This window comes from Gouania willdenowi, chromosome 4, assembly GCF_900634775.1.
Source record: "Gouania willdenowi chromosome 4, fGouWil2.1, whole genome shotgun sequence".
In the NCBI taxonomy this organism is placed as follows: domain Eukaryota; kingdom Metazoa; phylum Chordata; class Actinopteri; order Blenniiformes; family Gobiesocidae; genus Gouania; species Gouania willdenowi.
The window spans coordinates 8,813,253-8,827,813 of NC_041047.1; the positions used below are offsets into that span (position 1 = coordinate 8,813,253).

The 14,561-nt window shown below is 36.6% G+C and overlaps 1 protein-coding gene across 8 annotated transcripts in view; it reads left to right on the top strand.

The window, feature by feature from the left end:
• The window catches only part of LOC114461501 (discs large homolog 1-like protein), a 121,475-nt gene that overhangs the window by 80,818 nt on the left and 26,096 nt on the right, over positions 1-14,561 (top strand). For all 8 annotated transcript variants that reach the window (XM_028443617.1, XM_028443618.1, XM_028443619.1 and 5 more), the window contains 7 exons: positions 284-408; positions 977-1,146; positions 1,230-1,366; positions 2,148-2,292; positions 3,113-3,245; positions 5,799-5,955; positions 6,715-6,817. In XM_028443617.1, coding sequence (XP_028299418.1) covers positions 284-408; positions 977-1,146; positions 1,230-1,366; positions 2,148-2,292; positions 3,113-3,245; positions 5,799-5,955; positions 6,715-6,817 — 970 coding nt within the window. The remainder of the gene's footprint in view (positions 1-283; positions 409-976; positions 1,147-1,229; positions 1,367-2,147; positions 2,293-3,112; positions 3,246-5,798; positions 5,956-6,714; positions 6,818-14,561) is intronic.

A 14,561-nucleotide genomic window follows, 5' to 3' on the forward strand; every position in this document is an offset into this window, starting at 1 on the left:
ATGTTGGTGACCACATCTGCTGTCCTCAGGTGATGTGTTTAAACCAGGATATATTGTTCATTCAGTTATAAAGTTAAGATTCTTGACAAGATGTGTTAGCGTGTGTTTTGATCATTTCGAGCAAATTAGAAGATGATAATATTTACTTTGTGTGATCTGAATCATTGCAAATTCAAGTAAACAAATATATGAAGTGTAACAGCAGAAAGTCATAGTCTTTTTACCTGTAACTGCTCCAACATGTTCCGAGTCTGGGTTTGTGTTCATGTTTGCATGTGGACAGGGTAACTCCGGCCTTGGTTTCAGCATCGCTGGAGGGACCGATAACCCACACATCGGAGAAGACCCTTCAATCTTCATCACAAAGATCATACCTGGAGGAGCGGCTGCTCAGAACGGACGGCTCAGGTGAATATAATCATGATTTTTGATCCTATAAAACAGGGGCGTATCACTCGTTTTAGTTCAGGCATTTCCCGCGTAGCCCCGCGGAAGTGACGTCAAATGACACTGAGACTGAAAGAAGACAAACACAGTGAAACAAACTACTGGTTGGTCCTTTGGAGGCATGCATGGTGGTATGCACGGAGGTCTTGCAGTTGGATTGCAGACTGGGCTACATTTTTCTTCCAAGTCCGACCCCAACCTGACGAAGCAAAACCGAACCCGACAGGCATTCAGATAATTATGTCCGAGCTTGACCCGAAACTGACAGTTAAAACTTCTTTTTCCTCATACAAATGACATATTTATGTTTGTTTTAGTGGTAAGCCTGATTTTATTAACAAACTACTGTTAATGTCAACAGAACACATCAGCTATGGAGTTTTACTTCTTGATCCTACCCTATGCACCTTTAATTACATGCTTGATAACTGAGAAAAGTAACTAAACCGAATTGAGTTGTTACCTTTGTCAAACTTGGTCTAGATTAGGGAGTAAAAGGATGACATTTTCTGTGTTTGTTTCTGTGCAGAGTGAACGACAGTATAGTCAGAGTCAATGAGACGGACGTGCGGGATGTGACCCACAGCGGGGCGGTGGAGGCCCTGAAGGAGGCGGGATGTCTGGTCAGACTGTGCATACGACGCAGGAAGTGCGTAACGGAGAGAGTGATGGACATCAAACTGGTCAAAGGGCCCAAAGGTCAGGACAGTGGTCTCTGCTGTGGCTCAGAGCTGGAGCCACAGGTTGACTAACATCATACTCTGTTGATGTTTCACGGTCAGGTTTAGGATTCAGTATAGCTGGAGGAGCGGGAAACCAACACGTCCCGGGTGACAACGGCATCTACGTGACTAAGATCATTGAGGGAGGAGCCGCACACAAAGATGGACGCTTACAGATAGGGGACAAACTAGTTGGTGTAAGAAGCACTTTTATTTTTATTTCTGACCCTGGTAGCTACTGATTTATACATGTATTATTCAAATTTTAATTATATCACTACAACATGATGCAAATTTATGTTTTTTATACATCATTTTTATCTGATATATTCATAGTGTAGGCATCATAGATCAATAAATCTAACTAAATTTGCTCTTAAAAAAAAAAAGATGTTAAAGGTTGAAATTGCCGCTCAAAATTTGCTCTGATCTCCACTTTAAATATGTATTAAATTGTCGGGAAAATTTTCACAAATTGCATTCTGGGATGTGGAGTCCTGTAAACGAATGTATAGAAGTGTTTTTGCCTCTTTCTTACTGTCATTTCTTGTGTTTGCCCGAAAAACTCTGCCAAACTGACTTCCCAACACATTTCTGCTGTTTTCATAGAAAAAAATTACAAACTAGAGCGAAAAATGGTGTCACTGTCTTCATTGTCTGGTGAAAAAACACAAGAAATCACAGCAAGAATGAAGGAAAAAAAAAAAGTATTCTCTTCATCCATCTATGGGACTCCACAACCCACAATGCAATGCATGAAACTGTTCATGACAAAGTAAATAAGAGACTATCAAAACTGAATTTTAAGTGTCAATTTTAATGATCTTTGATTTATTGATCTATGAGGCCTACGCTGTCTTTACGTGCTACAAATGATTGTCCTAATGAAACTAAATGAAAGCCTCACCCTCAGTATGTGCCTCCAGTGGACATGTTTGTTATCCGTGATGTGATGTGTGCGTCTCTGCCTCTCTTTAGGTGAATAGCACCTGTCTGGAGGAGGTGACTCATGAGGACGCAGTGAGCGCACTGAAGGCCACGCCTGACGTGGTGTGCCTCCGCGTGGCCAAACACACCTCGCTTTTTATCAACGACAGCTTCCCCCCGCCAGACGTGACAAACTGTAGGTACACACAAATGTGTAGTTCCTGCTTTAAATTACAACAAAATCTGTACTTTGTAGATATTGTATTCACCTTTCCTCACTTAAAGTCAGAGCAAGCCTGGCAGATATGTCAAAAAGATGTTCACTTCTGAAAGAAAGCATGAAAATGTGTACATGGGGTTTTTTGAGTATGCTGAATCCATTTTTAATGGGATCCACACTGGGAAACCAATGGTTCCCACTCAGAATCAAGAAATCCAAGATAGTTGCCATCAATATTGCCTATTTGGATGTTTTGTCATAACTTTGGTTCTATTTGACATCGAAACATGATGCATGTTACAGTGTTTTAAGCTTCTTCATGACAATCCTTGTCCCCAAAAACCTACATTTTGTCACAAAGATGATGAACCCAATTTCGCAATACTGATGGCGCCATCTTGGATCTTTCTCTGAGCACAATTTACAGTAATTTAATATGTATTATTGAATTCCTTGACCCTGAAAACTTATAGTTCACCACTGAGTTTAAGCTTATATGTCAAATAGAACCAAAGTTATGACAAAATTTACTAATTGGTAATATGTATGGTGGCCATCTTGGATTTTTTGATTTTGAGTGGGAATCGTTGGTTTGTCAGTGTGGATCCCATTAAAAATGGATTTAGCATCCTCTAAAAACACCCATGTACACATTTTCATGCTTTCTTCCAGAAGTGAACATGCTTCCTGTTATTTGATGTAATATTCAGCTCTAATCAGTGAGAATAAACCCATCACATGGTAAATGATACTGTAGATATTTGATACATAATCTGATTCTGTGTGTTTCTTTCAGCGTACTCTCCACACCAGGACAACCACGTAAGCCCGTACATGAGTGGCAGCCAGTCTGTAAGCCCCGCCCCTTTGACCACGCCCAGATACTCACCACTGCCCAGGATAGTGACGGGAGACGAGGACGTCCCCAGGTGAGAACCCAGCACCACTCAAATGTTTCCTATTCACACACACACACGTCACAGATAGAGTTTCACTGGTACAATTCAGATTTACTACCAAATTATGAACACTGTTTGATTATTGTTAACAATCACTTAGTATTGATACTTTTTTTTTTTTTTAATTAAATTACTGTAAAAAACCAACAATTCATATTAAATATTTATTTTTTAGTGCTCTATTGTTTACTTTCTAAATTAATTCCAAAAAAAATCTAAATACAAATTATAAATATATTATGAAAATACCTCAATGAATGTGTTTGAACGTTGTTCACAATTACAATGTCGTATTAGGGCCACATTAAAATAAAAAAAAATAAATCTGAGCACTACGAGATTAAAGTTGTAATATTTCGAGTATAGAGTCATAATTTTATGAAAATAAAGCTGTATCTTAAAAAAGTCGTAGTGGTATAGCGCTCAGAATTCCCTGTTTAAGTGAACGCAACGCGATATAATTTGTCTACAAAATGGCTTTAAAGTCCTTAAACTGATAACAGTGGTGATGATGGGCCAAAAGGCTCAGTATTTCACTGTGTGTGAAACCTAAAGAGAAGAATAATCTCACTAAATGTTCCACATTCTCCATAACGCACGAGTGACCGCAACACACACAAGATCCTGTTTGTATTTCAATTTTATTCTCATAAAATGATGACTTCAAATACGACTTTAAGATAAAATTCAAATATTACAACTTCAATCTCATAAAATTAAGATTTTATTTAAATATGACTTTATTCTCATAAAGTTACGACTTTAGTCTTGAAATATTAGGACTTTAAAATGTAAATATTTCAACCCTAACTTCATAAAATTGGGATTTTATTAAGATACAACTTTATTTTCTAAATATATAAGACTTTAATCTTGTAATGCGTAAAAAATAAAAAAAAGTCAGCGATGGTTTCTGAGAAAATCAGATTATTTTTTTCTCCATAAATGTCATTGATTTGATTCTTATGTGATGTTCTTATTTGCTGCAAACTTCCAGAACAATTTGCCAGTTAAAAGCTGTACGGACAGATGAAACCTATAGAAAACGTTCCCCGCCTTATGGTTTCATTCATGTCAGGACACTTTTTAGTGAAAGCTGATCTTTCAGAGAACAACATGAAGCACAGAGCTCTGTACATTGTGTGTGACGTGCAAACTCAGATCCCACACGCACGCACTCGCACTCACACACTCTCAGTGATGCTCTACTGTCTTTAATCTATTTTAATGGAGGGATTACGGCCTATTACAGCCCTCGTCACTCCACTAGCATTGTCGTGGTTACGGTAACATGACTGACTTCGTCACCAACCCGTGGGCCAATCACAGTCCTTGTATTATCATAAATCTGATAAGCTTCAGACAGACCTCGCAGTCGTCAATTTGACATTTGTTGTTCTTTTCTCCTTGTTGGATTTTCACGTCTCGTACTTTTGTTGTTTTAGTCGATTTCTTAAACTGTTTTCTTTTTTTTTTTTTAATTTAATTTCATCATTTCTTTGAGATGCCTCCTGTATGAAATACTCTATAGCAGACAGAGTCCACTGGCTGATTGGGGGCCACATGAGGCCCTCGGTCTAATTGTATGCGGCCCCCAAAGTAAATACGCAAGAATACACAGCAAGAATACATTAAAATACACAAAAATTATAAAAACACAAGAAAAGACAAGAAAAACACAGAAAATGTTCTAGCAACACACAGATCTACATTAAAAATAAACAAAACGACAAGAGGAATACAGAAAATGACACAAAAAACATACAGAATTACAGAAAATGGCAACAAAAGTGCACAAAAAGACAAGAAAAACACAAAAAAAGAAGACTGTAAATCCACGGAACTACAAACAAACAAAATGACAGCAAAATGACAACAGAAATACATCGTATGACTCCAAAAGAGATACATTTTAACAAGAAAAATACACAAAAGGGCAACAGAAATGCACATAATAAACAAACATACACAGAATGACAGAAAAACACACAAAATGACTCTAAAATCCCTTTATTTCCTGTGTTAATGCTCAGATTGGTCATTATTCTGAATGCTGAAATGAATGTACTTATTGTGGCCCTTTGATCAAACAAACACATTTTTGTGGCCCCTCGCTCTGATAAAAGTTGTCCACCTCTGCTCTATAGAAATAAATATACCTTGCCTATGATAAATGAATCCTTCAAATGTGTGACTTATTATGTGGTTAACTTTTTGATTTATTTTCATTCTTTATTGTTCACTTGGATATCTTGAGTAATCTTGTTCATTTAAGTTAGAAAATAAACTGTTTTGAACGACATTAGTTCAATCTTATATAATCTAAAAGTGTAATGGTAAACGATGATGCCAAAAGATGACGGTGCATTACTGACATCTGCTGGTGAATAACAGGTGTTGTAGATTTTCAGTTGACGTCATATACAGTATAGCTGTAAAGCGTGTGGGATTATATCTGATTAAATGCCTTCGTCTGGTTTAGAATGGGGTTAATCTACAGTGTTTGATTTGTGTTATTTTCAGGGAGCCCAGACGTGTGGTGCTGCAGAGAGGTTCCACCGGACTGGGATTTAACATTGTTGGAGGAGAGGACGGTGAAGGAATCTTCATTTCCTTTATTCTTGCTGGAGGCCCAGCGGATCTGTGCGGGGAGCTTCGAAAGGGGGACAGAATTCTGTCGGTACGAAACCATACACATGGGACACATGTCTGGTCCTCCGTCTAATTTTGTACAGCCCCCAAAGTATATGCACAAAAAAGACTCCAAAAACATACAAAAGGACAGAAAAATACACTAAATGTCAATAAATGACCCCAAAAATACAAAACAACAACAAAAGATGCACAAAATTACATAAAAATACACTTAAGAACAACAAAAATACAAAACAACGACTTCACCAACAACAAAAATATCCTAAAGGATTTCAAAAACACATAAAATGACAATAAAACTGTTAATAGGCTGAAGAAATAATACAAAATTACAGTAAAAACACACATAAAAACAACAAAACACAAAAAAAACCACATGAAACGACAGAAAAATACACAAAAGGACAATAAAATAAATGAAATTGACTCTAAAAAGACACACATGACAGAAAAATACAGTCAACAAAAATATGCAAAAATTACTCTGAAAAACACAAAACAACAAAAATACAGAAATGACTCACAAACACAAAATGAGATAAATACACAAACCCTTTATTCTGTCCTGTGTTTATTGCTCAGATTAGTCATTTTTCTAAATGCTGACATGAATGTGTGATAACACGCACACACACACACACACACACACACACACATACTGACATAGCTCACACAGCTCAGGGAGACGTACATTGTTTTAATCCTGGCACACATTGCACTACATCTATTGCTATTGATCAATCTGAAACACTAACTCTGTGTGTGCGTGTGTGTGTGTGTGAAGGTAAACGGAGTGGATCTGTCCAGTGCCACACATGAGCAGGCGGCGGCGGCTCTGAAGAACGCAGGGCAGAATGTGACCATAGTGGATCAGTACAGGCCTGAGGGTGAGTACCTGCATATATGCATATAATAATTCATACAAATCACTTTGACTAAGCTCTGATTTGGGAGATCTTGAGCAGGGGGCAAATAAAGCGTATCCATAATATAAAATAAATCTTATTGTTTTGTTTACATGTGGAAAAAGGAAATAAGGCAGGTTGTGGGAACCTGTTGACTAACACCAGGTATGAACCTTCACAGTTTGATTGTTGAACCAAAAAAACTGCTCTTCAGATTCATCATGTATTGAAACCCACAGCGAAATGAACACACACTGTACAACAGATCTCAGTGGGTGGGGGTGACTGCTGCATAGCCAATAAGTCATATACAAATATTCTTGCAGCATATTAAGGCAGTATGAATAAAATCCATACATAATGCTACGCGAGATTAATGGATTATTTATTCATAAAGATGTGTGAAGTTTAATTTTAGATGGAAAAGTCATTTCCATTTGGCCCTCGGTCTAATTTTGTGCGTCCCCCAAATTAAATACACAAAATCACTCTACGAACATTAAAAATGAGACAAAAGTACACAAAACAACAGATAAAAGGAGCACAACAATACACAAAATGGGTATAAAATATACAAAAATGCACAAAAAGAATGAAAAAACACGCAAAATACATGAAATAACACCCGCAATTACACAAAATAACACCCAAAAACACAAATCAAGCAAAAATTAATACAATGACAACAAAAAATACAGAAACCCTTTGTTTGTTCCTGTATTAATGCTCAGATTGGTCATTATTTTAAATATTGAAAATAATGTTGATAATGCGGCCCTCAAATCAGACGCACATTTTTGTGGTCTCTACTGTGATAAAAGTTGCCTCTAGTAATTTTTGTACAATACGTTAAATGTCTAAAGTTTTTTTTTTTTTTTAAATAAAATTTAGTAATCATCATCATCATCATCATCATCATCATCATCATCATCATCATCATCATCATCATCATCACCTGTGCTTGCTTTATACTGTAAATTGTTGCAGTAGTCTGCAGGGGCAAGTTTGTAAACTAAATTAAAAAAATCAGAATCAGAAGTACTTTATTTATCCCAGGGGGAAATTACTTGCTTTATTTAAAAATATCCAACTCATAAAAAAACAAAAAACTCTCAGCTCAACTGGTTTTAATTTTGCTGCTGTGTCACTGGATTGTGTGTCTGATGGAATCAGCACCATGGACAGCCACCTAAAGGAACACTTTACTTAAACCAGGGCTGTTCTACTCACTTTAGTTCCCTGGGCTGCAGATTTTAGGTGAGAAAACAAGTAATTTCAACTAGTTTTCACTTTAGTGCATAACTGATATATACAGTATGTAAGGCGTAGACAATATCCAACCAATGAATGACAGATTTCAGACCCTGGAAGACCTTCACTTTAAATTTCCTTGACTTTGTGACCACTTTTTAAATAAATTGGATACATTTTGTGGAATAATTTGAGTAAAATTGCAGGATTTTGTAAATAGTTTGTGATTAAAAATGACTGCCATCATGTGAGCACTCGCAAATATTATGGAGTTTAATTGTATTTGCAGGGACTGAAATCTATAACATTCATTCATGTTTTTTGTTTTTGTGTTATTTACTCTAAAGGGCCAGACTTGGCTTCTAGGTTTTGACTTTGACACACGTGATTTAAACCCTGGTTCTTTTTTGTGCTCATTACACTTTAATATCATTGTGGCGGTCTCACAGAGGGACTTTCTCATGTTTTCCTTTGGTCAGATATTTTTGTTTTGGTGTCGTGACTCATGCTCAGAGCTCCGCTGTGAATCTAGAATCAACTCCACGTTAACCCGTCTGTCCATGCTGAGCGTTGGTCATCACTGTGTGAGGGCGGGTCCCACGTTTGTCCCCGTCCTGCAGAGTGCTCCCTCTGTTTCACATGCACACTTCCTGCCAAGGAGAAAGACACACATAACAACCTCCACCAAGAAAGGAAAAGTGTGTGTGTGTGTGCGGCCATCGTCTAATTTTGTGCGGCCCCCAAATTAAATGCACAAAATGACTCCACAAACAATCAAAATTACAGAAAAAAACACACAACAGCAGCCAAAAGGAGCACAAAAATACACAAAACTGGAAAAAGGAGCTCACAAATACACAAAATGGATATAGAATATACAAAACGACAACAAAAATTTATGAAATGAATTAAAATAAAAACACAAAAAAAAAAAACTAAATTATCAAAATAACACTCAAAAATACATAAAAAACAAACGCCCAAAAAACACAAAACAAACAAAAAATACACAAAATAAGCAAAATAAGCAAAAAAAAACAACACAAATTGACAACAAATGTGTAAAATGTGCACAGGGCTAAATATGGCTCCCGCTCCAGCCAAACAAAGCACAGCGTTGCATTGAGCTGAAGTGTGCGTGTGCGCAGGCGCGTGTGCGTGTGCGCGGGTGCAGGCGCGTGTGTGTGTGCGTGTGTGGGCGTTTGGATGACACGGTTGATTTGGGCTGATGCAGCAGATATGGATCTGTAGATCTGTGTTTGTTTGAAGATGAGCAGATGGGCTGTGCTTGTAAAACACCTTCACGCTGCGTTAGAGTCGACCCTCATCACGTTCTACGGTGAACTCTAGAGCTGAGGTCAGGTGGTCTGATGAGGAGGAGGCTTTTGTTTTTTGCACTTTCACACATGAACTCAGATCCTCTGCACTTTGTGCTGATCAGGCAAACAAACAGACATTGATTACAACTAAAAGCAGCACCGCTGACCTTTACATGTGATATTAGGGTTCCTAATGTTGGGCTGCAGCGCCTTAGAGGATGACAGCAGTATTAGTCACAGAGATTACACACAACTGTCACGGACACACAAAAGTTACACTCTTAAAACACACACACACACACACACGCACACACACACACACACACACACACACACACACACACACACACACACACACACACACACACACACTCACACACACACAGAGGTGTCGTTTGTCATCAGTGATACTGAGGAGAAGCAGAGGATTATCTTCACTTTCTTAAGCCTGCTTATTAAACTGTGCGTGCGTGCGTGCATGTGTGTGTGGGAGGGGGCTTTGACATACGTATATATTCTTACATTCAGTGTGTGTGTTTGTGTGTGCGTGCACTAATTATTCATTAAACTATTATAACAACTTTTTTTTAGCCCTACGTACTCCCAATTTATTAAACCATCTAATGAGAAAAAAAATAAATGTGACCCCATTTTGATATCATGCGAATTAGTTTTTGATTATGTTTATGAAAGTTTATTAAGTTTATTTATTTATTTATTAAGTTCACGTTTATTAGATTGAAAATACAGAGTAGCCAGGATTAGTGCTCCACCTCAGATATGTTTATACAGTATTTTATTTGAACTAGATTTATATTTGAGAAAGTTGAGGTGTATTATGCTGTTATTTGATATTTATTGTGTGTGATATTTATTTAAGAAATAATAGTAATTCATAAAATAGAATTTAAATCTGTTTCACAGTTTTTTTGTTTTCATTTTTCTTTTCTTTTTTTACCTATTACTAGACATTCCAGACGACCCCACTTGGGGTCCCAAGCCCAAGGTTGAAAAACACAGCTTTAGCCCCATAAAATATAAAAAGAAAACCTTAAAAATACCTTATTGTTGTGCAAATGTAAAGACATGTGTGACACGTCTTGAAGAATCTGTTATTTTAAATTCCGACATGACTAAAATAAAGGGCTTAAATTTGATTTTATTAAAGAAATGTTTTCTATATTTTAAATACTAATTAGTATTTAGAATATAGCAAACTTTTTGTTAATAAAATTGAGAGTAAAAAAAACTTAATTTATGTGTGAAAATAAAAGTATTTCTATTTAGAAATGCTTAAATTAAAATTGTACTATCAGTAATTGGTATAAAACATAAAAGTCGACCTATAGTCCTCTGTTTGGTCATTGCCTATTATTACAGACTACTTACCTGCGTCGATTTAGTAAAATAATAATTTAGAAGTTTAACCTAATTTAATGTGCTTACCTGAAATTGTATTTATGTGTTCTTACCTTGTTTGATGGAAAATAATGAACCTTTCTTGTCACTGGACAAATAAACTAAAGAATGAGTGAAATCCGTCCTTTTCCAGGTGTGGGAAGCCATGGCGTTGTAAAGACACTTGACAATTATAGTCAGATTGAATGCATGTAAACAGTTCTTACTTTAGCAGAGTCAAATTCATTTACTTGAGCAGGGATCTGTTTTTGGCACGTCTGTGCTGCCGTCATATTATTTGTGATGTTTGAAACAAGGTGTAATGGTGTAAAGTGAGTTTTTCTCCTCTTCTGTGATTCGTTTTCCGCCACTAACTGGAGTCTAATGGTCTGACTCACTGCACATGATGAGGTCTGATTTAGTTACCATAAGGGGACTACGGCTGCGTTCGAATAGTCCCTCCTATCTCCTTTCCTATCCACTTTTCCTTAACTCCATGGATAACGTCACGTCTTTGACAATCAGACACACTTCCACTAGATGATGTAATAATCAGACGACTACGAAGGTTATTGACGTCTGCCGTGGTGAAAAAACTACAAATTTCCAAAAATGGACTAAAAACACATTGATAGCACTTTCTGCTGATGTAATCTAAAAAAAATCACACGGTTTAAATGTAAATCAAAGGAAAAATATGGGTTTTAGATAATTTATTGAAAGTTGTTCAAGGCATATAATTGCATTGGTTACTTATCTCCTTTACTTGTCGGTCATCGTGAGTTTTCGTGTGCGTGTCCCTTTAAATGTTGTCGCTGCAAGGAATCGTGGGTCAGCATTATGTTGTCTCCTTTGGTGAAGGATGCATCAGTGTTTCCTAGGCTAAAGGAGGTAAAAAAAGGAAGCATTGAGCCTCTTTTCCTGAGCTTAAAGACAACTTGAACGGCCTTTATCATGGCCACCATTTAAACACGTCCGGGGGTGAAGGAACAGTGGATAGGAAAGGAGATAGGAGGGACTATTTGGACGTTTGAGTCGCTTTAACACTTCTGAGCTGCAGTTTGATAAAGCATGATTAATCATTAGGACATAAAGGTTTGTTATGTATCAGATAATTCAGCCTTTAACTTGATATTCTCTTTCCTTTCTTTTCCTCCTCTCAAGGCTGCTCCACAGATCACTACACATATTGATTACTCTCCTTTATTCAATTATAGATGAGCCTCTTCCAGCACTGCCAATTTTAGAGCTGGGGCTTTACAGTATGTATTGATTATGGCTCACTTACTGAACAGACCATCCATGTGTGTATCGTTTTTTTTCAAAGAGTCATAAGCTACGTTTTTGATGAAACTAAGCTGCACATTTGATGTTTGATACTGTTTGTGTTCTGATACAAAACATGGATCTTAGATTGATTGGATTCTCTATATCAGACATGGGCCACATGCAGCTATCGGTCTAAATTTGTGCTGCTCCCAAAAGTAAACACACAAAATGTTAGAGAAATACACAAAACTACAGCAACAATGCACCAAAAAATGTTTTCAAATATTTTGCAAAAAAGAAAGAATGAAACGAAAGCATAAAAATTACAAAAATACATTAATTTGTTCCAAAAACACTGAAGACGTCTATACAAAAATGTAAAAAATTAATAGAAAAATACACAAAATGATTTGTCATAACACACAAAACAGCAATAAAGATACACACAATGACTCCAAAAATACAAAACAACAGCAAAAACACACAAAAAAAAACTATTTTCAGATTGGTCATTATTCTAAATGCTGGCATGAATGTTTGTATGCGGCTCTCAGACTAGTTTTGTGTGCCCCCCCAAGTAAATGACTTCAAAAATACACAAAATGACTATAAATAGCTAATTACAAGTTACAAAAGACAAGTAGAATTATCAAAAAAAACACAGAAATAGCTATAAAATTTACAAAATAACAACAGAAATACATAAAATGAGAATATGAGAAAAAACAACAAACACGCAGTGAAAAAATATATAGAAAACAACAACACAAATACTCACAATGACTCCCAAAATTACAAAATGACAACAAAAATATACAAAACAACAACAAAAACACACAAACTATTTTCTCATGTTAATTCTCAGATTGGTCATTATTCTAAATGCTGGCATGAATGTTTTTATACGGTCATAAGACTAATTTTGTGCAGCCTCCAAGTAAATGTACTTACATAAACTTATATATAAGTTAGTATATATACTTAATGTATACTTTAAAAATACACAGAATGACTATAAAAAGCACATAAAAGTTACAAAAGACAACTAGAATCTTCAAAATGACTCAAAAAACCACAAAAATAGTAGTAGAATATACAAAATAAGGACAGAAATACTTAAAATGAGAATATGGGAAAACTGTTCCACAGTTATTGGTTTGAGGATGCTAATGTTCTACATGCTATTGTGTATCTAAAGTGTATGTTTGAAAAAGGCTCCATAGAGGTTTTAAAAAAAGGACATTTATAAATCTATTCATAGCTAGAGGGAGGAGATAAATCAGAGAGGATGAATACGTCACATCTGGATGTGAGCAATAAGTCGTAGATTAAACCAACATCAAGTGCATCACATTAAGACGTCTCAGGATTGCAGTGAAAATGTCGTAAAAATAAATAGCTTTCATTGAGAAAATATTGCAGCATTGCAACGGTTTGTGATGACGAAGCAAAACTATTGAGCACAATGCAGAGGCCATAGCGCTAATGGAATAGGAGCAGAGGAGGTAAATAAATGAGGGAATATGAGCCCCCACAGTATTAGTCTCTGTCATCACCCCCCAACCCCCTCCTCCCTTTCCTTCTGACACTTTTCTCTCCTCCTCCTCTTCTCACTCGTCCTTTTTCCACATTATGCCTCTCTCTCTCTCTCTTTTTTTTTTACCTCTTTATTTTCCTCTTGCTCCAAAGAGAAAGATATCAGAATTTGTGAGTTGCTTTTAATCTGATCATGTGCTGCTGTTGCTGCGCTGTGTGCTGACAGTGGGCGATTAGATGATAATCCTATAAAACTTCATATCTGGTGAATTTGATGCACCATCACTCAAATTTATGAAGGGACTTGAAAATCACTTTCACTCACAATGACGAGTTATAAATCATGCAATTTTTTATTTATTTTTTATTTTTTTTGGGGGGGGTTCTTACAGTTGGAAAAACTGAGAATAGTAGAAAATGAAAAGTCTCAATGGAGACGGATGGAGACACAAAACTAAATCACACCATCCAGAAACAGATTAATTTCTTATAGAAGGGAAGATGAAGACAAACGTTATTGACTTTTTGCTGCATCCATACAAAGCAGATTAGACAATCTACATTTTATGTTGTTTTTTTTTGTTTTTTTTTTACAGTGAATTTGAGCGGTCAGCTAAGCTTTCCAAAAAAAAAAAAAAAAAATCAATATTGAAAATGTGTGTCTGTGCGTGTGTGCGTGCATGCGTGTGAGTGTGTGTCATGTATGTGTGCATTATCACGGGGCCAAAGTAGGACAGGGGACTCTGGCAGTGACTCAACCTCCTGCATGACTGACCTGAGGAAACTGTGTGTGTGTGTGTGTGTGTGTGTGTGTGTGTGTGTGTGTGTGCGTGTGCGTGTGCGTGTGCGTGTGCGCGTGCGCGTGTGTGTGTGTGCAATGCTCAATGCATCTTGTACTTCGTGCCCTTTTCTGTCTGCTGGTCTGATTGTTTTGACTTCATAATACACGCATC